The sequence below is a fragment of the Narcine bancroftii genome, unplaced genomic scaffold (assembly GCF_036971445.1).
Source record: "Narcine bancroftii isolate sNarBan1 unplaced genomic scaffold, sNarBan1.hap1 Scaffold_151, whole genome shotgun sequence".
NCBI classification, from domain to species: domain Eukaryota; kingdom Metazoa; phylum Chordata; class Chondrichthyes; order Torpediniformes; family Narcinidae; genus Narcine; species Narcine bancroftii.
In genome coordinates, this window is record NW_027211886.1 from 4,794,058 (window position 1) to 4,821,167 (window position 27,110).

Below are 27,110 nucleotides of genomic sequence, written 5' to 3' on the forward strand. Positions count from 1 at the left end.
GGCTACTACATATGTGGGAAGAGAAACAGAGTTACCATTTCAGTATGGATCCTTCACTTAAAGGAGACAAAAGCAGCTCATGGAAGTTATAATAAAGGCTATCTAGAAAATGAGTGAACTAGAAAATGGTTGATCTTTCCAATCAACATCCTGAGGGGAAAAAAACCTGAAAATCCTGAATATTTCCTGCATTTGGTGTTTCAATTTCAGCTTTTCAGTGTCTGCAGATTCTTTTTATTGCTTTGCTTCATCAGCAATTTACAATAAAACGTACATTCTGTCCAAAAAACACGAATTGTTGCACAAAGAGTCTTATTTTAAGAACAACCATCTCATCACAGATGGTGAACAACATTTATAAGGAGCCAGTTGAATCACAGTTGTAAAATTATTCCCAATGGACTTGTAACTGCCAACCAAAAGTGGGTTGCAAGATGTACACACTGGTGCATTCCAGTCCCAGCAGCCTCAAACAAATGGGTCTATCTTAACCAAGTGGAGAAATAAGAGTGAAACAAAATGGGCCTATCTTAATCCAAGTTTTTTTCCCCCTCAGTCAGCATCATAAATCTCACTTATTTACCTGGCCCATTATCAAACTAAATAGAAAGAACATGAAAATAACGATTGCAGGAATAGCAGCCTTTTGTTCAGGAATGACCACCAATCACAAACCATTGTTGACCCATGTGAATCATCTTCACAGCAAGTATTGATAAAATTTTCCAACTTCAAGTATGGTTACCAATGATCTTTCCATCGCAGCAGAAATTTTCACTTTTGGTTTGTTGACAAAACACACAAGCAATGGGTTTATTAAAAGTTATTGTCCAAAATTGACTTATTCACTTCCCAACTCCTGACGTAGGGAGGCATGGCAAGCACATTTTAGCAAGCAAAGCACAAAAAAATATGCTCCATTGAGATCTTCCTGCAAATAGCAAATATTTTCTGATATCCTTTGGAACCACCCATGGTTTCTCCTTTAATACTAATGAAATCACACCTATAACATGGCAAGTTCCAACAGAAACCTGTCAAACCGAGACCCAATTAATGCTCAATAACATTTTCAAGTTTCCTTGTTCGAATGAAAGTTTCTATTTTTTTCTTCATTTAGATGTGGACTATTTACATCTGCATTCAGGTCCAGATAAACCACTTTCTTCTGGACAAAAAGCATAATGATATTTCTCAACATTGTGCTGATGGGCTTTTCTCAATACAGTCACTATCTGTTTGGTGAAACAATGAATGACTCCCCACAATATCTCAACCAGAAATGCATGAACATTTCTGTGAGGACTTCTCATAAAAATATAAAACAACAATATGCTCTGGGTGTTAATTATTAAATATCACACTTTTTGCATTCACAGTCAAGCTTACAAGAATTCTATAAAGATCTTGTCCTTCTCCAATTTGGCCTTCAGCTTGGAGATGTGGCCAGAGAATATTGTCTACTATCTAAACTTCTAATAATGGTCATTATAACATTTAAACAAAACAGAAACCCTCACCTGCTTTAGGCACACAACAGTGGCCGGTAGCCAATAATAGTACAGTTTTTACTGCATTAATTTTGTTTGCCTTTCCTCTGCAGATATTGCATTGGCCAACACTTGTGTTACATCAGCATGGTATTTGAAAATGACTGAGTACCTGAATACAAATCTTTAAAATGCATCCTCAACTTTCTATAAAAGCTTCTTTTTTTTTTAAAAAAAAGAGCATTATCCCCAAAGTAAACTTTTCCAATTCACCAGATCTATCAGTAACAGGACTGGTCTATTCACATTAACTGTGACTACAATTGGTTGCTTTGCTTCTTGCTTATTACATATTATGGTGCGACGGATATTGCAAAGAAATGGAATGGAGGTCAATCCACAGGACTATAGGAGCGGCAGAGAGGATCACTGGAGATCCCTTCCAACCCCCCAGCCCCCATCGACATGATCTACCAGGATCATTGTCTGAAGAGGGGGCGCAACATTATCGAGGACCTTTTCCACCCCATACACTGCATCTTTCACCTGCTCCCATTGGGCAAGAGATACAGGAGAATCGAAACGAGTACCACCAGGCTGAGAAACAGCTTCTTCCCATGGGCAACGAGAATGCTGAACGACCATCCAAAACTCTCATATCTACGAAGTAATGTTTATTTATTTATTTGTATCATGAACACTTGTCCTGCATATATAGTTTATCTCTATGTGCATTAAGTCTGGTTGTACGTCTGAGTGTTTTGCACCGAGGACCAGAGAAGGTGGTTTCATTGAATTGTACTTGTGCAATCAGACAATAAACTTGACAATTACACACATTCCATTCAACTTCATTTACAGAATTTTAGCAGTATATGTTTCAGCTTCATTATCTCTTGCAAGTACCACTTTACTAAAGTTCTGTCCATGATTGAGCAACCAGCAGTTGCAGTAAAATTCACATTACATTATCACATTTATTAGATTTTACCTTAATTTTGAAATCATTCCATGTTTCCTCCTTGGCTCTGGAGGCATGGATGGTGTTTAAAATCCTTTCCCCTCATTGCTTATCTGATTCAGTATTACACTGGTTTAACTTGTTTTCTTCCATCAGAAGAGTCCCCACCACCATTGACTAAAAATCTTCAATTAACCTTTAAAATTGAGGATTTTTGCTTGTTCCCTGCAATTAAAAGTATCTTGTCACATGCACTATTCACTAAGGAAATAGTTGTGGGAAGTAAGGAAAACAAGCAATAAGGTCACAGAACCTCTTCAGGTTAAAGAGGAGGAAGTGCTTACTGTCTTAAAGTAAGCCTGACGTTAGTAGGTTGAATTATTGAAAGGTGTTCTAAGAGATCGGATATACAGTTATTTGGATACCCATAAACTGATTAAGGACAGTCATCCTAGCTTTGTGCGAGGTAGGTCATGTTTAACCAGTCTTAGAGTTTTTTCGAGGAGGTTACCAGGAATGTTGACGAAGGAAAGGGTGGACGTTGTCTATATGGTCTTTAGTAAGGCCTTTGACAAGGTTCCATATGGAAGGTGAGTCAGGAAGGTTCAGACACTAGGTGAAATAGTGAACTGAATTCGACAATGTCTAGATGGGAGAAGCCAAATAGTGATGGATTGGTTCTCGGACTGGAGGCCTGTGACTAGTGGTGTGCCTCAGGGATCAGTGCTGGGATCATTGTTATTTGTCATCTTATATCAATGATCTGGATTATAACGTGATAAATTGGATCAGCAAGTTTCCAGATGACACTAAGATTGGAGGTGTGTGGACAGCGAAGAAGATTTTCAACCCTGCAGGGGGATCTGGACCAGCTGAGAAAATGGGCTTAAAAAGGGAGATAGAATTTAATGTAGAATAGTGTGATGTGTTGCTTTTTGGAAAGACATACAAGGTGAAAGGTCAGTCACTGAGGGGTGCAGTAGAAAAAGGGATCTGGGAATACACATACACAATTCCCTGACAGTGGTGTCACAGGTGATTAAGTTGTAAAGAGAGTTTTTGGCATATTAGCCTTCATAAATCAAAGTATTAAGTGTAGGGGATGGTAAAGTTGTACAAGACATTGGTGAGGCCAAATTTGGAGCATTGTGTACAGTTTTGGTCACCCAACTGCAGGAAGAATATCAATAAGATAGAAAGAGTGCAGAGAAGATTTACTGGGATGTTGCCAGGACTTCAGGAACTGAGCTGCAGGGAAATGTTAAACAGGTAAGGACTTTATTCCCTGGAGCAAAGAAGAATGAGGGGACGTTTTATAGAGGTATTTAAAATTAAGAGGGGGATAGACAACGTAAATGTAGATAGGCTTCTTCCCCTGAGGGTAGGTGAGATACAAACCAGAGGACATGTGTTAAGAGTGAAAGAGAAAAAGTTTAGAGGGAACATTAGGAGGAATTTCTTCTCACAGAGAGTGGTGGGGGTGTGGAACGAGCTTCCAGCTGAAGTGGTGAATGCGGGTTCAATTTCAACATTTAAGGAGAATTTGGACAGGTACATGGATGGGAGAGGTATGGGTGCAGGTCAGTGGGACTCGAAGGGCTGAATAGGCCTATTTCTGTGCTGTAGTGTTCTATGGTTCTATATGCTTAATTAAATATTAGATCTTGAGCCTAATAGCTGATAAGCTCTTCTAGTTAAAGCTGTCTACACGTAAACATCTCAAAACACCTCACCCAGGAATGAACCATACTGACAATGCTATAACAGACTATATTTATATATTTTTAAATAACAGACTGTATTTTTTATTTTAAAGAGATCATTCCCTTTCCCCCACCCAACACCACCACCCGCGCCCCCCCCCCCCACCTCAGTAAAAGGCAATTTAAACTGCTTGCCTTTTAAAATCCACAATAGAGTCCTCAGCTCTACTAAAGCCTTGACACTACAGGAGTATTTATTTTGCAGACCATTCTTTAACCTGCTCTGTCCAGGCACAGATGTGTGTGTGTGTGTGTGTGTGTTTTTTATTTGAAAATCACATTTACCATAAAATACTAAATCTTGAAATATTCTGGCAGAGTTGTAAAAAATGATTGTGTGATCTGAATAATATCAAATAATTAATCTGCACAATTCCCTTCATTGTTCCTGCACAATGTAAATTGCAAAATATGTGACAAACAAGTCTGTCATTACTATTCAACGAAATATTCTATCACACATATTAATTTAATTAGCATGTCAATTTTCCTTCAAATGTCCCAGCACCAGTCACTATTGAAGACTACCTCCTTTTACATCATTCATAATTTGAAGATATTTCAATATTACCTTCCTTCACTATTCAAATAATGATAACCATTGCAGGATTCCACCAGACTTGATTTTTCTTGGATGTATGTTTTTAGGCACACATTTAAGAAAAGGCACAAAGCACACAAGATAGGTAATGCAAAGTCTAATTACAAATATAAAATTTCACTTAATAGTGCCAATCTTAAAATTGATCAGTTTTACAAAGATTGCTCCAAAGGGTGTGGTGATGCAGCAATTGCATTACCAGACAACTAATCCAGAGGTGCGGAACAACTATCTAAATACCAGAATTCAAATCCCACCCTGACAGTTGTGACAGCCAGATAAGTGTGATTGGAGGGAGTTGGGCCAGAAATTTGGGTTAAGCAGAGTGAATTGAATACAGTACAGCTGGACCAAGTAACTGGTTATATGCTCTATCAATATCAACTAACCATTCTATTTCATTCCACTTTGTAGAGCCTTGATGTCCACAATTAGTTGGAACATGTATTGATTTTACACTTCCTTTTGTTAAATACAGAAGAAGATACCTTGGGATGTCCTCAAACAATTCAAAAGGCTGGTCTTCAGGAATTGAGAGGAATTAGGAAAAATGTTATTCAATGCTATCAATCATTGAGCGCATAGAGCCTCAGACACCCTCCGCACAATCCGTGTGATTACACTGAGCAAGCTCTACAGTGCCAATCGGCACACATTTGGAACATGGAACAAAACCAAAGCACCATGGAGAAACCCGGGTAGTCATATGAAAATATACCGTCTCTACAGACTTGAATCAAGCCTCGAGCTGTAGCAGCAACTCCAACACCACAATGGATGGTGCAGTAATGTAGGGAGAACACCAGAGGAACTCAATAGGCCTTGCAGTGCCCATAGGAGGTAAAAATATATAACCAACATTTTGGGCCCTTGTAGGGCATTGGTGAGACCACATATGGAGTATTTTGGTACCAATTATTGTGAAAGAAAGAGAAAATAGGTTCAAAATTCAAAGATAAACTGGACGGATGTCTGGAATGGATGGCTTATCTTAAGTCGAAAGATTAGAAAAGATGGGCACATGTCATTTGCAGTTCAAAAGAGCAACAGGAGATAGGACTAAAATAGTCTAGATGTGGAGCTGATTCCACGTGTGGAAGAATCAGTCATTTAAGAATTTTTGACTCAGCCATCCATCAAAGGCCCGTAACCTCAAGAGGTCCTTCTGTCAAAGTGGAATGGAAGGAAAATCTTTTGCATTTTTAAAGAAGATTCAGATAGATATTTTTTTTAAACAAGATGGAATATTTGATGGACTTTTTGCTTTCCTTTCTCATTTAGGGAGGGGACGGGCTGAGATCTGAAAATGGAGATTTTTTTTGCGGAGGTGGGGTATGGGGGCTGCAGAAAAAGAATCAGGACCAGAGTTCCAGATTTCAGAAGATCTGAAGGTGGAAGGGATGGAGGAGGAAAGGATTGAGACCTGGAGGTATTGGCAGGGAGGGGGGAAGAACGGATCGAGACAGGGGGGTCGGGGGGAGACGGATCGAGACAGGGGGGTCGGGGGGAGACGGATCGAGACAGGGGGGTCGGGGGGAGACGGATCGAGACAGGGGGGTCGGGGGGAGACGGATCGAGACAGGGGGGTCGGGGGGAGACGGATCGAGACAGGGGGGTCGGGGGGAGACGGATCGAGACAGGGGGGTCGGGGGGGAGACGGATCGAGACAGGGGGGTCGGGGGGAGAAGGATCGAGACAGGGGGGTCGGGGGGAGACGGATCGAGACAGGGGGGTCGGGGGGAGACGGATCGAGACAGGGGGGTCGGGGGGAGACGGATCGAGACAGGGGGGTCGGGGGGAGACGGATCGAGACAGGGGGGTCGGGGGAGACGGATCGAGACAGGGGGGTTGGGGGAGACGGATCGAGACAGGGGGGTCGGGGGGAGACGGATCGAGACAGGGGGGTCGGGGGGAGACGGATCGAGACAGGGGGGTCGGGGGGAGACGGATCGATACAGGGGGGTCGGGGGGAGACGGATCGAGACAGGGGGGTCGGGGGGAGACGGATCGAGACAGGGGGGTCGGGGGGAGACGGATCGAGACAGGGGGGTCGGGGGGAGACGGATCGAGACAGGGGGGTCGGGGTAGACGGATCGAGACAGGGGGGTCGGGGGGAGACGGATCGAGACAGGGGGGTCGGGGGGGACACGGATCGAGACAGGGGGGTCGGGGGGAGACGGATCGAGACAGGGGGGTCGGGGGGAGACGGATCGAGACAGGGGGGTCGGGGGGAGACGGATCGAGACAGGGGGGTCGGGGGGAGACGGATCGAGACAGGGGGGTCGGGGGGAGACGGATCGAGACAGGGGGGGTCGGGGGGAGACGGATCGAGACAGGGGGGTCGGGGGGAGACGGATCGAGACAGGGGGGTCGGGGGGAGACGGATCGAGACAGGGGGGTCGGGGGGAGACGGATCGAGACAGGGGGGTCGGGGGGAGACGGATCGAGACAGGGGGGTCGGGGGGAGACGGATCGAGACAGGGGGGTCGGGGGGAGACGGATCGAGACACGGGGGTCGGGGGGAGAAGGATCGAGACAGGGGGGTCGGGGGGAGACGGATCGAGACAGGGGGGTCGGGGGGAGACGGATCGAGACAGGGGGGTCGGGGGGAGACGGATCGAGACAGGGGGGTCGGGGGGAGACGGATCGAGACAGGGGGGTCGGGGGGAGACGGATCGAGACAGGGGGGTCGGGGGGAGACGGATCGAGACAGGGGGGTCGGGGGGAGACGGATCGAGACAGGGGGGTCGGGGGGAGACGGATCGAGACAGGGGGGTCGGGGGGAGACGGATCGAGACAGGGGGGTCGGGGGGAGACGGATCGAGACAGGGGGGTCGGGGGGAGACGGATCGAGACAGGGGGGTCGGGGGGAGACGGATCGAGACAGGGGGGTCGGGGGGGAGACGGATCGAGACAGGGGGGTCGGGGGGAGACGGATCGAGACAGGGGGGTCGGGGGGAGACGGATCGAGACAGGGGGGTCGGGGGGAGACGGATCGAGACAGGGGGGTCGGGGGGAGACGGATCGAGACAGGGGGGTCGGGGGGAGACGGATCGAGACAGGGGGGTCGGGGGGAGACGGATCGAGACAGGGGGGTCGGGGGGAGACGGATCGAGACAGGGGGGTCGGGGGGAGACGGATCGAGACAGGGGGGTCGGGGGGAGACGGATCGAGAAAGGGAGGTCGGGGGGAGACGGATCGAGACAGGGGGGTCGGGGGGAGACTGATCGAGACAGGGGGGTCGGGGGGAGACGGATCGAGACAGGGGGGTCGGGGGGAGACGGATCGAGACAGTGGGGTCGGGGGGAGACGGATCGAGACAGGGGGTCGGGGGGAGACGGATCGAGACAGGGGATCGAAGGGAGACGGATCGAGACAGGGGGGTCGGGGGGAGACGGATCGAGACAGGGGGGTCGGGGGGAGACGGATCGAGACAGGGGGGTCGGGGGAGACGGATCGAGACAGGGGGGTCGGGGGGAGACGGATCGAGACAGGGGGGTCGGGGGGAGACGGATCGAGACAGGGGGGTCGGGGGGAGACGGATCGAGACAGGGGGGTCGGGGGGAGACGGATCGAGACAGGGGGGTCGGGGGGAGACGGATCGAGACTGGGGGGTCGAGGGGAGACGGATCGAGACAGGGGGTCGGGGGGAGACGGATCGAGACGGGGGTCGGGGGGAGACGGATCGAGACGGGGGGTCGGGGGGGAGACGGATCGAGACGGGGGGTCGGGGGAGACGGATCGAGACAGGGGGGTCGGGGGAGACGGATCGAGACAGGGGGGTCGGGGGAGACGGATCGAGACAGGGGGGTCGGGGGAGACGGATCGAGACAGGGGGGTCGGGGGAGACGGATCGAGACAGGGGGGTCGGGGGAGACGGATCGAGACAGGGGGGTCGGGGGAGACGGATCGAGACAGGGGGGTCGGGGGAGACGGATCGAGACAGGGGGGTCGGGGGGAGACGGATCGAGACAGGGGGGTCGGGGGGAGACGGATCGAGACAGGGGGGTCGGGGGGAGACGGATCGAGACAGGGGGGTCGGGGGGAGATGGATCGAGACTGGGGGGTCGAGGGGAGACGGATCGAGACAGGGGGTCGGGGGGAGACGGATCGAGACGGGGGTCGGGGGGAGACGGATCGAGACGGGGGGTCGGGGGGGAGACGGATCGAGACGGGGGGTCGGGGGAGACGGATCGAGACAGGGGGGTCGGGGGAGACGGATCGAGACAGGGGGGTCGGGGGAGACGGATCGAGACAGGGGGGTCGGGGGAGACGGATCGAGACAGGGGGGTGGGGGAGACGGATCGAGACAGGGGGGTCGGGGGGAGACGGATCGAGACAGGGGGGTCGGGGGGAGACGGATCGAGACAGGGGGGTCGGGTGGAGACGGATCGAGACAGGTGGGTCGGGGGGAGACGGATCGAGACGGGGGGTCGGGGGGAGACGGATCGAGACGGGGGGTCGGGGGGAGACGGATCGAGACGGGGGGTCGGGGGGAGACGGATCGAGACGGGGGTCGGGGGGAGACGGATCGAGACAGGGGGGTCGGGGGGAGACGGATCGAGACAGGGGGGTCGGGGGGAGACGGATCGAGACAGGGGGGTCGGGGGGAGACGGATCGAGACGGGGTCGGGGGGAGACGGATCGAGACAGGGGGGTCGGGGGGAGACGGATCGAGACAGGGGGGTCGGGGGGAGACGGATCGAGACAGGGGGGTCGGGGGGAGACGGATCGAGACAGGGGGGTCGGGGGGAGGCGAATCGTGACAGGGGGTCGGGGGGAGACGGATCGAGACAGGGGGGTCGGGGGGAGACGGATCGAGACAGGGGGGTCGGGGGGAGACGGATCGAGACAGGGGGGTCGGGGGGAGACGGATCGAGACGGGGTCGGGGGGAGACGGATCGAGACAGGGGGGTCGGGGGGAGACGGATCGAGACAGGGGGGTCGGGGGGAGACGGATCGAGACAGGGGGGTCGGGGGGAGACGGATCGAGACAGGGGGGTCGGGGGGAGACGGATCGAGACAGGGGGGTCGGGGGGAGGCGAATCGTGACAGGGGGTCGGGGGGAGACGGATCGAGACAGGGGGGTCGGGGGGAGACGGATCGAGACAGGGGGGTCGGGGGGAGACGGATCGAGACAGGGGGGTCGGGGGAGACGGATCGAGACAGGGGGGTCGGGGGGAGACGGATCGAGACAGGGGGGTCGGGGGAGACGGATCGAGACAGGGGGGTCGGGGGGAGACGGATCGAGACAGGGGGGGTCGGGGGAGACGGATCGAGACAGGGGGGTCGGGGGGAGACGGATCGAGACAGGGGGGTCGGGGGGCGACGGATCGAGACAGGGGGGTCGGGGGGCGACGGATCGAGACAGGGGGGTCGGGGGGAGACGGATCGAGACAGGGGGGTCGGGGGGAGACGGATCGAGACAGGGGGGTCGGGGGGAGACGGATCGAGACAGGGGGGTCGGGGGGAGACGGATCGAGACAGGGGGGTCGGGGGGAGACGGATCGAGACAGGGGGATCGGGGGGAGACGGATCGAGACAGGGGGGTCGGGGGGAGACGGATCGAGACAGGGGGGGTCGGGGGGAGACGGATCGAGACAGGGGGTCGGGGGGAGACGGATCGAGACAGGGGGTCGAAGGGAGACGGATCGAGACAGGGGGTCGAAGGGAGACGGATCGAGACAGGGGGTCGAAGGGAGACGGATCGAGACAGGGGGTCGAAGGGAGACGGATCGAGACAGGGGGGTCGGGGGAGACGGATCGAGACAGTGGGGTCGGGGGGAGACGGATCGAGACAGTGGGGTCGGGGGGGAGACGGATCGAGACAGGGGGTCGGGGGGAGACGGATCGAGACAGGGGGTCGAAGGGAGACGGATCGAGACAGGGGTCGAAGGGAGACGGATCGAGACAGGGGGGTCGGGGGGAGACGGATCGAGACAGGGGGGTCAGGGGGGAGACGGATCGAGACAGGGGGGTCGGGGGGAGACGGATCGAGACAGGGGGGTCGGGGGAGGCGGATCGAGACAGGGGGTCGGGGGGAGGCGGATCGAGAGAGGGGGTCGGGGGGAGACGGATCGAGACAGGGGGGTCGGGGGAGACGGATCGAGACAGGGGGGTCGGGGGGAGACGGATCGAGACAGGGGGGTCGGGGGGAGACGGATCGAGACAGGGGGGGTCGGGGGAGACGGGATCGAGACAGGGGGGGTCGGGGGGAGACGGATCGAGACAGGGGGGGTCGGGGGGGAGACGGATCGAGACAGGGGGGGTCGGGGGGAGACGGATCGAGACAGGGGGGTCGGGGGAGACGGATCGAGACAGGGGGTCGGGGGAGACGGATCGAGACAGGGGGGTCGGGGTGAGACGGATCGAGACAGGGGGGTCGGGGGGAGACGGATCGAGACAGGGGGGGGTCGGGGGGAGACGGATCGAGACAGGGGGGTCGGGGGAGACGGATCGAGACAGGGGGGTCGGGGGGAGACGGATCGAGACAGGGGGGTCGGGGGAGACGGATCGAGACAGGGGGGTCGGGGGGAGACGGATCGAGACAGGGGGGTCGGGGGAGACGGATCGAGACAGGGGGTCGGGGGGAGACGGATCGAGACAGGGGGGGTCGGGGGGAGACGGATCGAGACAGGGGGGTCGGGGGGAGACGGATCGAGACAGGGGGTCGGGGGAGACGGATCGAGACAGGGGGGTCGGGGGGAGACGGATCGAGACAGGGGGGTCGGGGGGAGACGGATCGAGACAGGGGGGTCGGGGGGAGACGGATCGAGACAGGGGGGTCGGGGGGAGACGGATCGAGACAGGGGGTCGGGGGAGACGGATCGAGACAGTGGGGTCGGGGGGAGACGGATCGAGACAGGGGGGTCGGGGGGAGACGGATCGAGACAGGGGGTCGAAGGGAGACGGATCGAGACAGGGGGGTCGGGGGGAGACGGATCGAGACAGTGGGTCGGGGGAGACGGATCGAGACAGTGGGGGTCGGGGCGAGACGGATCGAGACAGGGGGTCGGGGGGAGACGGATCGAGACAGGGGGTCGAAGGGAGACGGATCGAGACAGGGGGGTCGGGGGAGACGGATCGAGACAGGGGGGTCGGGGGGAGACGGATCGAGACAGGGGGGTCGGGGGGAGACGGATCGAGACAGGGGGGTCGGGGGAGACGGATCGAGACAGGGGGGTCGGGGGGAGACGGATCGAGACAGGGGGGTCGGGGGGAGACGGATCGAGACAGGGGGGGTCGGGGGGAGACGGATCGAGACGAGGGGGTCGGGGGAGACGGGATCGAGACAGGGGGGTCGGGGGAGACGGATCGAGACTGGGGGGTCGGGGGAGACGGATCGAGACTGGGGGGTCGGGGGGAGACGGATCGAGACTGGGGGGTCGGGGGGAGACGATCGAGACTGGGGGGTCGGGGGGAGACGGATCGAGACGGGGGGTCGGGGGAGACGGATCGAGGACGGGGGGTCGGGGGGAGACGGATCGAGACGGGGGGTCGGGGGAGACGGATCGAGACAGGGGGGTCGGGGGAGACGGATCGAGACAGGGGGGTCGGGGGGAGACGGATCGAGACAGGGGGGTCGGGGGAGACGGATCGAGACAGGGGGTCGGGGGAGACGGATCGAGACAGGGGGTCGGGGGAGACGGATAGAGACAGGGGGGTCGGGTGGAGACGGATCGAGACAGGGGGGTCGGGGGAGACGGATCGAGACAGGGGGTCGGGGGGAGACGGATCGAGACAGGGGGGTCGGGGGGAGACGGATCGAGACCGGGGGGGTCGGCGGGGAGACGGATCGAGACAGGGGGGTCGGGGGAGACGGATCGAGGACAGGGGGGTCGGGGGGAGACGGATCGAGACAGGGGGGTCGGGGAGACGGATCGAGACAGGGGGGGTCGGGGGAGACGGATCGAGACAGGGGGGGTCGGGGGAGACGGATCGAGACAGGGGGTCGGGGGAGACGGATCGAGACAGGGGGTCGGAGGGAGACGGATCGAGACAGGGGGGTCGGGGGGAGACGGATCGAGACAGGGGGGGTCGGGGGGAGACGGATCGAGACAGGGGGTCGGGGGGAGACGGATCGAGACAGGGGGGTCGGGGGGAGACGGATCGAGACAGGGGGTCGGGGGAGAGCGGATCGAGACAGGGTGGTCGGGGGGAGACGGATCGAGACAGGGGGGTCGGGGGGAGACGGATCGAGACAGGGTGGTCTGGGGGAGACGGATCGAGACAGGGGGGTCGGGGGGAGACGGATCGAGACAGGGGGGTCGGGGGGAGACGGATCGAGACAGGGGGGTCGGGGGGTAGACGGATCGAGACAGGAGGGTCGGGGGGAGACGGATCGAGACAGGGGGTCGGGGGGAGACGGATCGAGACAGGGGGTCGGGGGAGACGGATCGAGACAGGGGGGGTCGGGGGGAGACGGATCGAGACAGGGGGTCGGGGGGAGACGGATCGAGACAGGGGGTCGGGGGGAGACGGATCGAGACAGGGGGTCGGGGGAGACGGATCGAGACAGGGGGTCGGGGGAGACGGATCGAGACAGGGGGTCGGGGGGAGACGGATCGAGACAGGGGGTCGGGGGGAGAAGCGGATCGAGACAGGGGGTCGGGGGGAGACGGATCGAGACAGGGGGTCGGGGGGGAGACGGATCGAGACAGGGGGTCGGGGGGAGACGGATCGAAACAGGGGGTCGGGGGGAGACGGATCGAGACAGGGGGTCGGGGGGGAGACGGATCGAGACAGGGGGTCGGGGGGAGACGGATCGAGACAGGGGTCGGGGGAGACGGATCGAGACAGGGGGGTCGGGGGGAGACGGATCGAGACAGGGGGTCGGGGGAGACGGATCGAGACAGGGGTCGGGGGGAGACGGATCGAGACAGGGGGTTCGGGGGAGACGGATCGAGACAGGGGGTCGGGGGAGACGGATCGAGACAGGGGTCGGGGGGGAGACGGATCGAGACAGGGGGTCGGGGGAGACGGATCGAGACAGGGGGTCGGGGGAGACGGATCGAGACAGGGGGTCGGGGGGAGACGGATCGAGACAGGGGGTCGGGGGAGACGGATCGAGACAGGGGGTCGGGGGAGACGGATCGAGACAGGGGGGTCGGGGGAGACGGATCGAGACAGGGGTCGGGGGAGACGGATCGAGACAGGGGGTCGGGGAGAGACGGATCGAGACAGGGCGGTCGGGGGGAGACGGATCGAGACAGGGGGGTCGGGGGGAGACGGATCGAGACAGGGGGTTCGGGGGAAGACGGATCGAGACAGGGGGGTCAGGGGGAGACGGATCGAGACAGGGGGGTCAGGGGGAGACGGATCAGAAGGGGGGACAGGGGGGTCGGGGGGAGACGGATCGAGACAGTGGGGGGTCGGGGGGGGGAGACGGATCGAGACAGGGGGTCGGGGGAGACGGATCGAGACAGGGGGGTCGGGGGGAGACGGATCGAGACAGGGGGGTCAGGGGGAGACGGATCGAGACAGGGGGTCGGGGGAGACGGATCGAGACAGTGGGGTCGGGGGGAGACGGATCGAGACAGGGGGTCGGGGGAGAGACGGATCGAGACAGGGGTCGAAGGGGAGACGGATCGAGACTGGGGGTCGGGGGGAGACGGATCGAGACAGGGGGGGTCGGGGGGAGACGGATCGAGACAGGGGGTCGGGGGGAGACAGATCGAGACAGGGGGGTCGGGGGGAGACGGATCGAGACAGGGGGTCGGGGGGAAGACGGATCGAGACAGGGGGTCGGGGGAGACGGATCGAGACAGGGGGTCTGGGGGAGACGGATCGAGACAGGGGGTCGGGGGAGACGGATCGAGACAGGGGGTCGGGGGGAGACGGATCGAGACAGGGGTCGGGGGGAGACGGATCGAGACAGGGGTCGGGGACGGATCGAGCAGGGTCGGGGGAGACGGATCGAGACAGGGGGTCGGGGGGAGACGATCGAGACAGGGGGTCGGGGGGAGACGGATCGAGACAGGGGTCGGGGGGAGACGGATCGAGACAGGGGGTCGGGGGGAGACGGATCGAGACAGGGGGTCGGGGGGGAGACGGATCGAGACAGGGGGTCGGGGGAGACGGATCGAGACAGGGGGTCGGGGGGAGACGGATCGAGGACAGGGGGTCGGGGGAGACGGATCGAGACAGGGGGTCGGGGGGAGACGGATCGAGACAGGGGGTCGGGGGAGACGGATCGAGACAGGGGGGTCGGGGGAGACGGATCGAGACAGGGGGTCGGGGGAGACGGATCGAGACAGGGGGGTCGGGGGGAGACGGATCGAGACAGGGGGGTCGGGGGGAGACGGATCGAGACAGGGGGGTCGGGGGAGACGGATCGAGACAGGGGGGTCGGGGGGAGACGGATCGAGACAGGGGGGTCGGGGGGAGACGGATCGAGACAGGGGGGTCGGGGGGAGACGGATCGAGACAGGGGGGTCGGGGGGAGACGGATCGAGACAGGGGGGTCGGGGGGAGACGGATCGAGACAGTGGGGTCGGGGGGAGACGGATCGAGACAGGGGTCGGGGGGAGACGGATCGAGACAGGGGGGTCGGGGGGAGACGGATCGAGACAGGGGGGTCAGGGGGAGACGGATCGAGACAGGGGGTCGGGGGAGACGGATCGAGACTGTGGGGTCGGGGGGAGACGGATCGAGACAGGGGGTCGGGGGAGACGGATCGAGACAGGGGGTCGAAGGGAGACGGATCGAGACAGGGTGGTCGGGGGTAGACGGATCGAGACAGGGGGGTCGGGGGGGAGACGGATCGAGACAGGGGGGTCGGGGGAGACGGATCGAGACAGGGGGGTCGGGGGGAGACGGATCGAGACAGGGGGTCGGGGGGAGACGGATCGAGACAGGGGGGTCGGGGGGAGACGGATCGAGACAGGGGGGTCGGGGGGAGACGGATCGAGACGAGGGGTCGGGGGGAGACGGATCGAGACGAGGGGTCGGGGGAGACGGATCGAGACAGTGGGGTCGGGGGGAGACGGATCGAGACAGGGGGGTCGGGGGAGACGGATCGAGACTGGGGGTCGGGGGAGACGGATCGAGACTGGGGGGTCGGGGGAGACGGATCGAGACTGGGGGGTCGGGGGGAGACGGATCGAGACTGGGGGGTCGGGGGAGACGGATCGAGACGGGGGGTCGGGGGGAGACGGATCGAGACGGGGGGTCGGGGGAGACGGATCGAGACGAGGGGGGTCGGGGGGAGACGGATCGAGACAGGGGGGTCGGGGGAGACGGATCGAGACAGGGGGGTCGGGGGAGACGGATCGAGACAGGGGGGTCGGGGGAGACGGATCGAGACAGGGGGGTCGGGGGGGAGACGGATCGAGACAGGGGGGTCGGGGGAGACGGATCGAGACAGGGGGGTCGGGGGAGACGGATCGAGACAGGGGGGTCGGGGGAGACGGATCGAGACAGGGGGGTCGGGGAGACGGATCGAGACAGGGGGTCGGGGGAGACGGATCGAGACAGGGGGGTCGGGGGGAGACGGATCGAGACAGGGGGGTCGGGTGGAGACGGATCGAGACAGGGGGGTCGGGGGGAGACGGATCGAGACAGGGGGTCGGGGGAGACAGATCGAGACGGGGGTCGGGGGGAGACGGATCGAGACGGGGGGGTCGGGGGGAGACGGATCGAGACAGGGGGTCGGGGGGAGACGGATCGAGACAGGGGGGTCGGGGGTAGACGGATCGAGACAGGGGGGGTCGGGGGGAGACGGATCGAGACAGGGGGGTCGGGGGGAGACGGATCGAGACAGGGGGGTCGGGGGAGACGGATCGAGACAGGGGGGTCGGGGGGAGACGGATCGAGACAGGGGGTCGGGGGAGACGGATCGAGACAGGGGGGTCGGGGGAGACGGATCGAGACAGGGGGGTCGGGGGAGACGGATCGAGACAGGGGGGTCGGGGGAGACGGATCGAGACAGGGGGTCGGGGGAGACGGATCGAGACAGGGGGTCGGGGGGAGACGGATCGAGACAGGGGGGTCGGGGGAGACGGATCGAGACAGGGGGGTCGGGGGAGACGGATCGAGACAGGGTGGTCGGGGGGAGACGGATCGAGACAGGGGGGTCGGGGGAGACGGATCGAGACAGGGGGGTCGGGGGGAGAGACGACAGGGGGTGGGGGGAGGGGGGGGGGGGGGGGACGAGGGACAGGGGGGGTGGGGTTACGGGGGAGATCGAGACAGGGGGTCGGGGAGACCGAGGGGGTCGGGGGAGACGGATCGAGACAGGGGGGTCGGGGGGAGACGGATCGAGACAGGGGGGTCGGGGGGAGACGGATCGAGACAGGGGGGTCGGGGGGAGACGGATCGAGACAGGGGGGTCAGGGGGAGACGGATCGAGACAGGGGGGTCGGGGGGAGACGGATCGAGACAGTGGGGTCGGGGGGAGACGGATCGAGACAGGGGGTCGGGGGGAGACGGATCGAGACAGGGGGGTCGGGGGGAGACGGATCGAGACAGGGGGGTCGGGGGGAGACGGATCGAGACAGGGGGGTCGGGGGGAGACGGATCGAGACAGGGGGGTCGGGGGGAGACGGATCGAGACAGGGGGGTCGGGGGGAGACGGATCGAGACAGGGGGGTCGGGGGAGACGGATCGAGACAGGGGGGTCGGGGGGAGACGGATCGAGACAGGGGGGTCGGGGGGAGACGGATCGAGACAGGGGGGTCGGGGGGAGACGGATCGAGACAGGGGGGTCGGGGGGAGACGGATCGAGACAGGGGGGTCGGGGGGAGACGGATCGAGACAGGGGGGTCGGGGGGAGAAGGATCGAGACAGGGGGGTCGGGGGGAGAAGGATCGAGACAGGGGGGTCGGGGGGAGACGGATCGAGACAGGGGGGTCGGGGGGAGACGGATCGAGACAGGGGGGTCGGGGGGAGACGGATCGAGACAGGGGGGTCGGGGGGAGACGGATCGAGACAGGGGGGTCGGGGGGAGACGGATCGAGAAAGGGAGGTCGGGGGGAGACGGATCGAGACAGGGGGGTCGGGGGGAGACGGATCGAGACAGGGGGGTCGGGGGGAGACGGATCGAGACAGGGGGGTCGGGGGGAGACGGATCGAGACAGTGGGGTCGGGGGGAGACGGATCGAGACAGGGGGTCGGGGGGAGACGGATCGAGACAGGGGGTCGAAGGGAGACGGATCGAGACAGGGGGGTCGGGGGGAGACGGATCGAGACAGGGGGGTCGGGGGGAGAAGGATCGAGACAGGGGGTCGGGGGGAGACGGATCGAGACAGGGGGTCGGGGGTAGACGGATCGAGACAGGGGGTCGGGGGGAGACGCATCGAGACAGGGGGTCGGGGGGAGACGGATCGAGACAGGGGGTCGGGGGGAGACGGATCGAGACAGGGGGTCGGGGGGAGACGGATCGAGACAGGAGGTCGGGGGAGACGGATCGAGACAGGAGGTCGGGGGAGACGGATCGAGACAGGGGGTCGGGGGGAGACGGATCGAGACAGGGGGTCGGGGGGAGACGGATCGAGACAGGGGGTCGGGGGGAGACGGATCGAGACAGGGGGTCGGGGGGAGACGGATCGAGACAGGGGGTCGGGGGGAGACGGATCGAGACAGGGGGTCGGGGGGAGACGGATCGAGACAGGGGGTCGGGGGGAGACGGATCGAGACAGGGGGTCGGGGGGAGACGGATCGAGACAGGGGGTCGGGGGGAGACGGATCGAGACAGGGGGTCGGGGGGAGACGGATCGAGACAGGGGGTCGGGGGGAGACGGATCGAGACAGGGGGGTCGGGGGGAGACGGATCGAGACAGGGGGGTCGGGGGGAGACGGATCGAGACAGGGGGGTCGGGGGGAGACGGATCGAGACAGGGGGGTCAGGGGGAGACGGATCGAGACAGGGGGTCGGGGGGAGACGGATCGAGACTGTGGGGTCGGGGGGAGACGGATCGAGACAGGGGGTCGGGGGGAGACGGATCGAGACAGGGGGTCGAAGGGAGACGGATCGAGACAGGGTGGTCGGGGGTAGACGGATCGAGACAGGGGGGTCGGGGGGAGACGGATCGAGACAGGGGGGTCGGGGGGAGACGGATCGAGATAGGGGGGTCGGGGGGAGACGGATCGAGACAGGGGGGTCGGGGGGAGACGAATCGAGACAGGGGGGTCGGGGGGAGACGAATCGTGACAGGGGGGTCGGGGGGAGACGGATCGAGACAGGGGGGTCGGGGGGAGACGGATCGAGACAGTGGGGTCGGGGGAGACGGATCGAGACAGGGGGTCGGGGGGAGACGGATCGAGACAGGGGGTCGAAGGGAGACGGATCGAGACAGGGGGTCGAAGGGAGACGGATCGAGACAGGGGGGTCGGGGGGAGACGGATCGAGACAGGGGGGTCGGGGGGAGAAGGATCGAGACAGGGGGTCGGGGGGAGACGGATCGAGACAGGGGGTCGGGGGGAGACGGATCGAGACAGGGGGTCGGGGGGAGACGGATCGAGACAGGGGGTCGGAGGGAGACGGATCGAGACAGGGGGTCGGGGGGAGACGGATCGAGACAGGGGGTCGGGGGGAGACGGATCGAGACAGGGGGTCGGGGGGAGACGGATCGAGACAGGGGGTCGGGGGGAGACGGATCGAGACAGGGGGTCGGGGGGAGACGGATCGAGACAGGGGGTCGGGGGAGACGGATCGAGACAGGGGGTCGGGGGGAGACGGATCGAGACAGGGGGTCGGGGGGAGACGGATCGAGACAGGGGGTCGGGGGGAGACGGATCGAGACAGGGGGTCGGGGGAGACGGATCGAGACAGGGGGTCGGGGGGAGATGGATCGAGACAGGGGGTCGGGGGAGACGGATCGAGACAGGGGGTCGGGGGGAGACGGATCGAGACAGGGGGTCTGGCGGAGACGGATCGAGACAGGGGGTCGGGGGGAGACGGATCGAGACAGGGGGTCGGGGGGAGACGGATCGAGACAGGGGGGTCGGGGGAGACGGATCGAGACAGGGGGGTCGGGGGGAGACGGATCGAGACAGGGGGGTCGGGGGGAGACGGATCGAGAAAGGGAGGTCGGGGGGAGACGGATCGAGACAGGGGGGTCGGGGGGAGACGAATCGAGACAGGGGGGTCGGGGGGAGACGAATCGAGACAGGGGGGTCGGGGGGAGACGGATCGAGACAGGGGGGTCGGGGGGAGACGGATCGAGACAGTGGGGTCGGGGGAGACGGATCGAGACAGGGGGTCGGGGGGAGACGGATCGAGACAGGGGGTCGAAGGGAGACGGATCGAGACAGGGGGTCGAAGGGAGACGGATCGAGACAGGGGGTCGAAGGGAGACGGATCGAGACAGGGGGGTCGGGGGGAGACGGATCGAGACAGGGGGGTCGGGGGGAGAAGGATCGAGACAGGGGGTCGGGGGGAGACGGATCGAGACAGGGGGTCGGGGGGAGACGGATCGAGACAGGGGGTCGGGGGGAGACGGATCGAGACAGGGGGTCGGGGGGAGACGGATCGAGACAGGGGGTCGGGGGGAGACGGATCGAGACAGGGGGTCGGGGGGAGACGGATCGAGACAGGGGGTCGGGGGGAGACGGATCGAGACAGGGGGTCGGGGGGAGACGGATCGAGACAGGGGGTCGGGGGGAGACGGATCGAGACAGGGGGTCGGGGGAGACGGATCGAGACAGGGGGTCGGGGGGAGACGGATCGAGACAGGGGGTCGGGGGGAGACGGATCGAGACAGGGGGTCGGGGGGAGACGGATCGAGACAGGGGGTCGGGGGAGACGGATCGAGACAGGGGGTCGGGGGAGACGGATCGAGACAGGGGGTCGGGGGAGACGGATCGAGACAGGGGGTCGGGGGGAGACGGATCGAGACAGGGGGTCTGGGGGAGACGGATCGAGACAGGGGGTCGGGGGGAGACGGATCGAGACAGGGGGTCGGGGGGAGACGGATCGAGACAGGGGGTCGGGGGGAGACGGATCGAGACAGGGGGTCGGGGGGAGACGGATCGAGACAGGGGGTCGGGGGAGACGGATCGAGACAGGGGGTCGGGGGAGACGGATCGAGACAGGGGGTCGGGGGGAGACGGATCGAGACAGGGGTTCGGGGGGAGACGGATCGAGACAGGGGGTCGGGGGGAGACGGATCGAGACAGGGGGTCGGGGGGAGACGGATCGAGACAGGGGGTCGGGGGGAGACGGATCGAGACAGGGGGTCGGGGGGAGACGGATCGAGACAGGGGGTCGGGGGGAGACGGATCGAGACAGGGGGTCGGGGGGAGACGGATCGAGACAGGGGGTCGGGGGGAGACGGATCGAGACAGGGGGTCGGGGGGAGACGGATCGAGACAGGGGGTCGGGGGGAGACGGATCGAGACAGGGGGTCGGGGGGAGACGGATCGAGACAGGGGGTCGGGGGGAGACGGATCGAGACAGGGGGTCGGGGGGAGACGGATCGAGACAGGGGGGTCGGGGGGAGACGGATCGAGACAGGGGGTCGGGGGGAGACGGATCGAGACAGGGGGTCGGGGGGAGACGGATCGAGACAGGGGTTCGGGGGGAGACGGATCGAGACAGGGGGTCGGGGGGAGACGGATCGAGACAGGGGGTCGGGGGGAGACGGATCGAGACAGGGGGTCGGGGGGAGACGGATCGAGACAGGGGGTCGGGGGGAGACGGATCGAGACAGGGGGTCGGGGGGAGACGGATCGAGACAGGGGGGTCGGGGGGAGACGGATCGAGACAGGGGGTCGGGGGAGACGGATCGAGACAGGGGGTCGGGGGAGACGGATCGAGACAGGGGGGTCGGGGAGAGACGGATCGAGACAGGGCGGTCGGGGGGAGACGGATCGAGACAGGGGGGTCGGGGGGAGACGGATCGAGACAGGGGGTTCGGGGGAAGACGGATCGAGACAGGGGGGTCAGGGGGAGATGGATCGAGACAGGGGGGTCAGGGGGAGACGGATCGAGACAGGGGGGTCGGGGGGAGACGGATCGAGACAGTGGGGTCGGGGGGAGACGGATCGAGACAGGGGGTCGGGGGGAGACGGATCGAGACAGGGGGGTCGGGGGGAGACGGATCGAGACAGGGGGGTCAGGGGGAGACGGATCGAGACAGGGGGGTCGGGGGGAGACGGATCGAGACTGTGGGGTCGGGGGGAGACGGATCGAGACAGGGGGTCGGGGGGAGACGGATCGAGACAGTGGGTCGAAGGGAGACGGATCGAGACTGGGTGGTCGGGGGGAGACGGATCGAGACAGGGGGGTCGGGGGGAGACGGATCGAGACAGGGGGGTCGGGGGGAGACAGATCGAGACAGGGGGGTCGGGGGGAGACGGATCGAGACAGGGGGGTCGGGGGGAGACGGATCGAGACAGGGGGTCGGGGGGAGACGGATCGAGACAGGGGGTCGGGGGGAGACGGATCGAGACAGGGGGTCGGGGGGAGACGGATCGAGACAGGGGGTCGGGGGGAGACGGATCGAGACAGGGGGTCGGGGGGAGACGGATCGAGACAGGGGGTCGGGGGGAGACGGATCGAGACAGGGGGTCGGGGGGAGACGGATCGAGACAGGGGGTCGGGGGGAGACGGATCGAGACAGGGGGTCGGGGGGAGACGGATCGAGACAGGGGGTCGGGGGGAGACGGATCGAGACAGGGGGTCGGGGGGAGACGGATCGAGACAGGGGGTCGGGGGGAGACGGATCGAGACAGGGGGTCGGGGGGAGACGGATCGAGACAGGGGGTCGGGGGGAGACGGATCGAGACAGGGGGTCGGGGGGAGACGGATCGAGACAGGGGGTCGGGGGGAGACGGATCGAGACAGGGGGGTCGGGGGGAGACGGATCGAGACAGGGGGTCGGGGGAGACGGATCGAGACAGGGGGGTCGGGGGGAGACGGATCGAGACAGGGGGGTCGGGGGGAGACGGATCGAGACAGGGGGGTCGGGGGGAGACGGATCGAGACAGGGGGGTCGGGGGGAGACGGATCGAGACAGGGGGGTCGGGGGGAGACGGATCGAGACAGGGGGGTCGGGGGGAGACGGATCGAGACAGGGGGGTCGGGGGGAGACGGATCGAGACAGGGGGGTCGGGGGGAGACGGATCGAGACAGGGGGGTCGGGGGGAGACGGATCGAGACAGTGGGGTCGGGGGGAGACGGATCGAGACAGGGGGTCGGGGGGAGACGGATCGAGACAGGGGGGTCGGGGGGAGACGGATCGAGACAGGGGGGTCAGGGGGAGACGGATCGAGACAGGGGGTCGGGGGGAGACGGATCGAGACTGTGGGGTCGGGGGGAGACGGATCGAGACAGGGGGTCGGGGGGAGACGGATCGAGACAGGGGGTCGAAGGGAGACGGATCGAGACAGGGTGGTCGGGGGTAGACGGATCGAGACAGGGGGGTCAGGGGGAGACGGATCGAGACAGGGGGTCGGGGGGAGACGGATCGAGACTGTGGGGTCGGGGGGAGACGGATCGAGACAGGGGGTCGGGGGGAGACGGATCGAGACAGGGGGTCGAAGGGAGACGGATCGAGACAGGGTGGTCGGGGGTAGACGGATCGAGACAGGGGGGTCGGGGGGAGACGGATCGAGACAGGGGGGTCGGGGGGAGACGGATCGAGATAGGGGGGTCGGGGGGAGACGGATCGAGACAGGGGGGTCGGGGGGAGACGAATCGAGACAGGGGGTCGGGGGGAGACGAATCGTGACAGGGGGGTCGGGGGGAGACGGATCGAGACAGGGGGGTCGGGGGGAGACGGATCGAGACAGTGGGGTCGGGGGAGACGGATCGAGACAGGGGGTCGGGGGGAGACGGATCGAGACAGGGGGTCGAAGGGAGACGGATCGAGGACAGGGGGTCGAAGGGAGACGGATCGAGACAGGGGGGTCGGGGGGAGACGGATCGAGACAGGGGGGTCGGGGGAGAAGGATCGAGACAGGGGGTCGGGGGGAGAGCGGATCGAGACAGGGGGTCGGGGGGAGACGGATCGAGACAGGGGGTCGGGGGGAGACGGATCGAGACAGGGGGTCGGGGGGAGACGGATCGAGACAGGGGGTCGGGGGAGAACGATCGAGACAGGGGGTCGGGGGGAGACGGATCGAGACAGGGGGTCGGGGGGAGACGGATCGAGACAGGGGGTCGGGGGGAGACGGATCGAGACAGGGGGTCGGGGGGAGACGGATCGAGACAGGGGGTCGGGGAGACGGATCGAGACAGGGGGTCGGGGGGAGACGGATCGAGACAGGGGGTCGGGGGGAGACGGATCGAGACAGGGGGTCGGGGGGAGACGGATCGAGACAGGGGGTCGGGGGAGACGGATCGAGACAGGGGGTCGGGGGGAGATGGATCGAGACAGGGGGTCGGGGGAGACGGATCGAGACAGGGGGGTCGGGGGGAGACGGATCGAGACAGGGGGTCTGGGGGAGACGGATCGAGACAGGGGGTCGGGGGGAGACGGATCGAGACAGGGGGTCGGGGGGAGACGGATCGAGACAGGGGGGTCGGGGGGAGACGGATCGAGACAGGGGGGGTCGGGGGAGACGGATCGAGACAGGGGGGTCGGGGGGAGACGATCGAGAAAGGGAGGTCGGGGGGAGACGGATCGAGACAGGGGGGTCGGGGGGAGACGAATCGAGACAGGGGGGTCGGGGGGAGACGAATCGAGACAGGGGGGTCGGGGGGAGACGGATCGAGACAGGGGGGTCGGGGGAGACGGATCGAGACAGTGGGGTCGGGGGAGACGGATCGAGACAGGGGGTCGGGGGGAGACGGATCGAGACAGGGGGTCGAAGGGAGACGGATCGAGACAGGGGGTCGAAGGGAGACGGATCGAGACAGGGGGGGTCGGGGGGAGACGGATCGAGACAGGGGGGTCGGGGGGAGAAGGATCGAGACAGGGGGTCGGGGGGAGACGGATCGAGACAGGGGTCGGGGGGAGACGGATCGAGACAGGGGGTCGGGGGGAGACGGATCGAGACAGGGGGTCGGGGGGAGACGGATCGAGACAGGGGGTCGGGGGGGAGACGGATCGAGACAGGGGGTCGGGGGGAGACGGATCGAGACAGGGGGTCGGGGGGAGACGGATCGAGACAGGGGGTCGGGGGGAGACGGATCGAGACAGGGGGTCGGGGGGAGACAGATCGAGACAGGGGGGTCTGGGGAGACGGATCGAGACAGGGGGTCGGGGGGAGACGGATCGAGACAGGGGGTCGGGGGGAGAGACGGATCGAGACAGGGGGTCGGGGGGAGACGGATCGAGACAGGGGGTCGGGGGAGACGGATCGAGACAGGGGGTCGGGGGGAGACGGATCGAGACAGGGGGTCGGGGGAGACGGATCGAGACAGGGGGTCGGGGGAGACGGATCGAGACAGGGGGTCTGGGGGGAGACGGATCGAGACAGGGGGTCGGGGGGAGACGGATCGAGACAGGGGGTCGGGGGGAGACGGATCGAGACAGGGGGTCGGGGGGAGACGGATCGAGACAGGGGGTCGGGGGGAGACGGATCGAGACAGGGGGTCGGGGGAGACGGATCGAGACAGGGGGTCGGGGGGAGACGGATCGAGACAGGGGTTCGGGGGGGAGACGGATCGAGACAGGGGGTCGGGGGGAGACGGATCGAGACAGGGGGTCGGGGGGAGACGGATCGAGACAGGGGGTCGGGGGGAGACGGATCGAGACAGGGGGTCGGGGGGAGACGGATCGAGACAGGGGGTCGGGGGGAGACGGATCGAGACAGGGGGTCGGGGGGAGACGGATCGAGACAGGGGGTCGGGGGGAGACGGATCGAGACAGGGGGTCGGGGGGAGACGGATCGAGACAGGGGGTCGGGGATGGGATGGGAAAGATTGACAAGAGGGAATGGAGTTGTAAGGCTTGCACCCAGGTCAGGGCACTGGGATTGGGAGAAAATGAAGGGGGGGGGCCGCGGGGTAGTAGGAATTAGGCCTGGGATGGGAGTTCTGCCCGGGAGGGTGGGGGGGTGATAAAGAGTTTGATGTCAGACTTGGGGGGGGGGGAACGGTCGGTCGAACCACTCCCGGCCGCCGCGGTTGAGGGCGAGATGCCGCCGAGAAGGAGGCCCCCTTACCTCGTCCGCTCCCGCAGGAAGAGCAGTTTGATGAGGCCGTGCGTGTAGCGCTCCAGCCCGGCTTTGCTGAGGCTGGCGACCCGGAGCCGGTGCTCCAAGATGTGGAGATCCATCTCGCTCACGCAGGCTGAAGCCGAAGGAAGGGCGGCCTCCAAATGGCATCGGTTGACTTGGGCTTCCCTTCTGTGGCACCATTTAAGCCCAGCAGCAAGTGGGCGCCGACAGACGCGAGCCTGGTTGCATCAGGCAACCCCCCAAAACACACACGGTGCAGAGTTTCCCTTCCAGCGCTTTCCCGTTGAGCGTTGAAACGGGCAGTGCCTCCCTTCCAAGTTGAGGAGCTGCTCCTCCCTCTCGGCCCTGCTGTGCGCACAGGAAGGGAACACAACGCGGCTCCTCCCTCTGGGCTGGCCGACACACTTCCTTCCATTCTATTGGACTGCCCAGAGGGTGCACTTCATCTTCTTTTATTTAAACCCCCCATGATGCTGAACCAAGCCATGAAAGACCTCAACAGTGAAGACGCTGTTTACATCCGGTACCGCACGGATGGCAGTCTCTTCAATCTGAGGCGCCTGCAAGCTCACACCAAGACACAAGAGAAACTTGTCCGTGAACTACTCTTTGCAGATGATGCCGCTTTAGTTGCCCATTCAGAGCCAGCTCTTCAGCGCTTGACGTCCTGTTTTGCGGAAACTGCCAAAATGTTTGGCCTGGAAGTCAGCCTGAAGAAAACTGAGGTCCTCCATCAGCCAGCTCCCCACCATGACTACCAGCCCCCCCACATCTCCATCGGGCACACAAAACTCAAAACGGTCAACCAGTTTACCTATCTCGGCTGCACCATTTCATCAGATGCAAGGATCGACAATGAGATAGACAACAGACTCGCCAAGGCAAATAGCGCCTTTGGAAGACTACACAAAAGAGTCTGGAAAAACAACCAACTGAAAAACCTCACAAAGATAAGCGTATACAGAGCTGTTGTCATACCCACACCCCTGTTCGTCTCTGAATCATGGGTCCTCTACCGGCACCACCTACGGCTCCTAGAACGCTTCCACCAGCGTTGTCTCCGCTCCATCCTCAACATTCATTGGAGCGACTTCATCTCCAACGACAAAGTACTCGAGATGGCAGAGGTCGACAGCATCAAGTCCACACTGCTGAAGATCCAGCTGCGCTGGGTAGGTCATGTCTCCAGAATGGAGGACCAGCGCCTTCCCAAGATCGTGTTCTATGGC

The 27,110-nt window shown here is 62.8% G+C and overlaps 1 protein-coding gene across 1 annotated transcript in view; it reads right to left on the reverse strand.

Annotated features, from left to right (window-relative positions):
• Nucleotides 1-26,254, reverse strand: part of LOC138750453 (cytosolic arginine sensor for mTORC1 subunit 2-like) — a 68,932-nt gene extending 42,678 nt beyond the window's left edge. Inside the window, exon 1 of the mRNA XM_069912510.1 lies at nucleotides 25,867-26,254. Within this exon, the coding sequence (XP_069768611.1) occupies nucleotides 25,867-25,979 (113 nt within the window). The 5' untranslated portion in view covers nucleotides 25,980-26,254. The remainder of the gene's footprint in view (nucleotides 1-25,866) is intronic.
• Nucleotides 26,255-27,110: the final 856 nt, after the last annotated feature.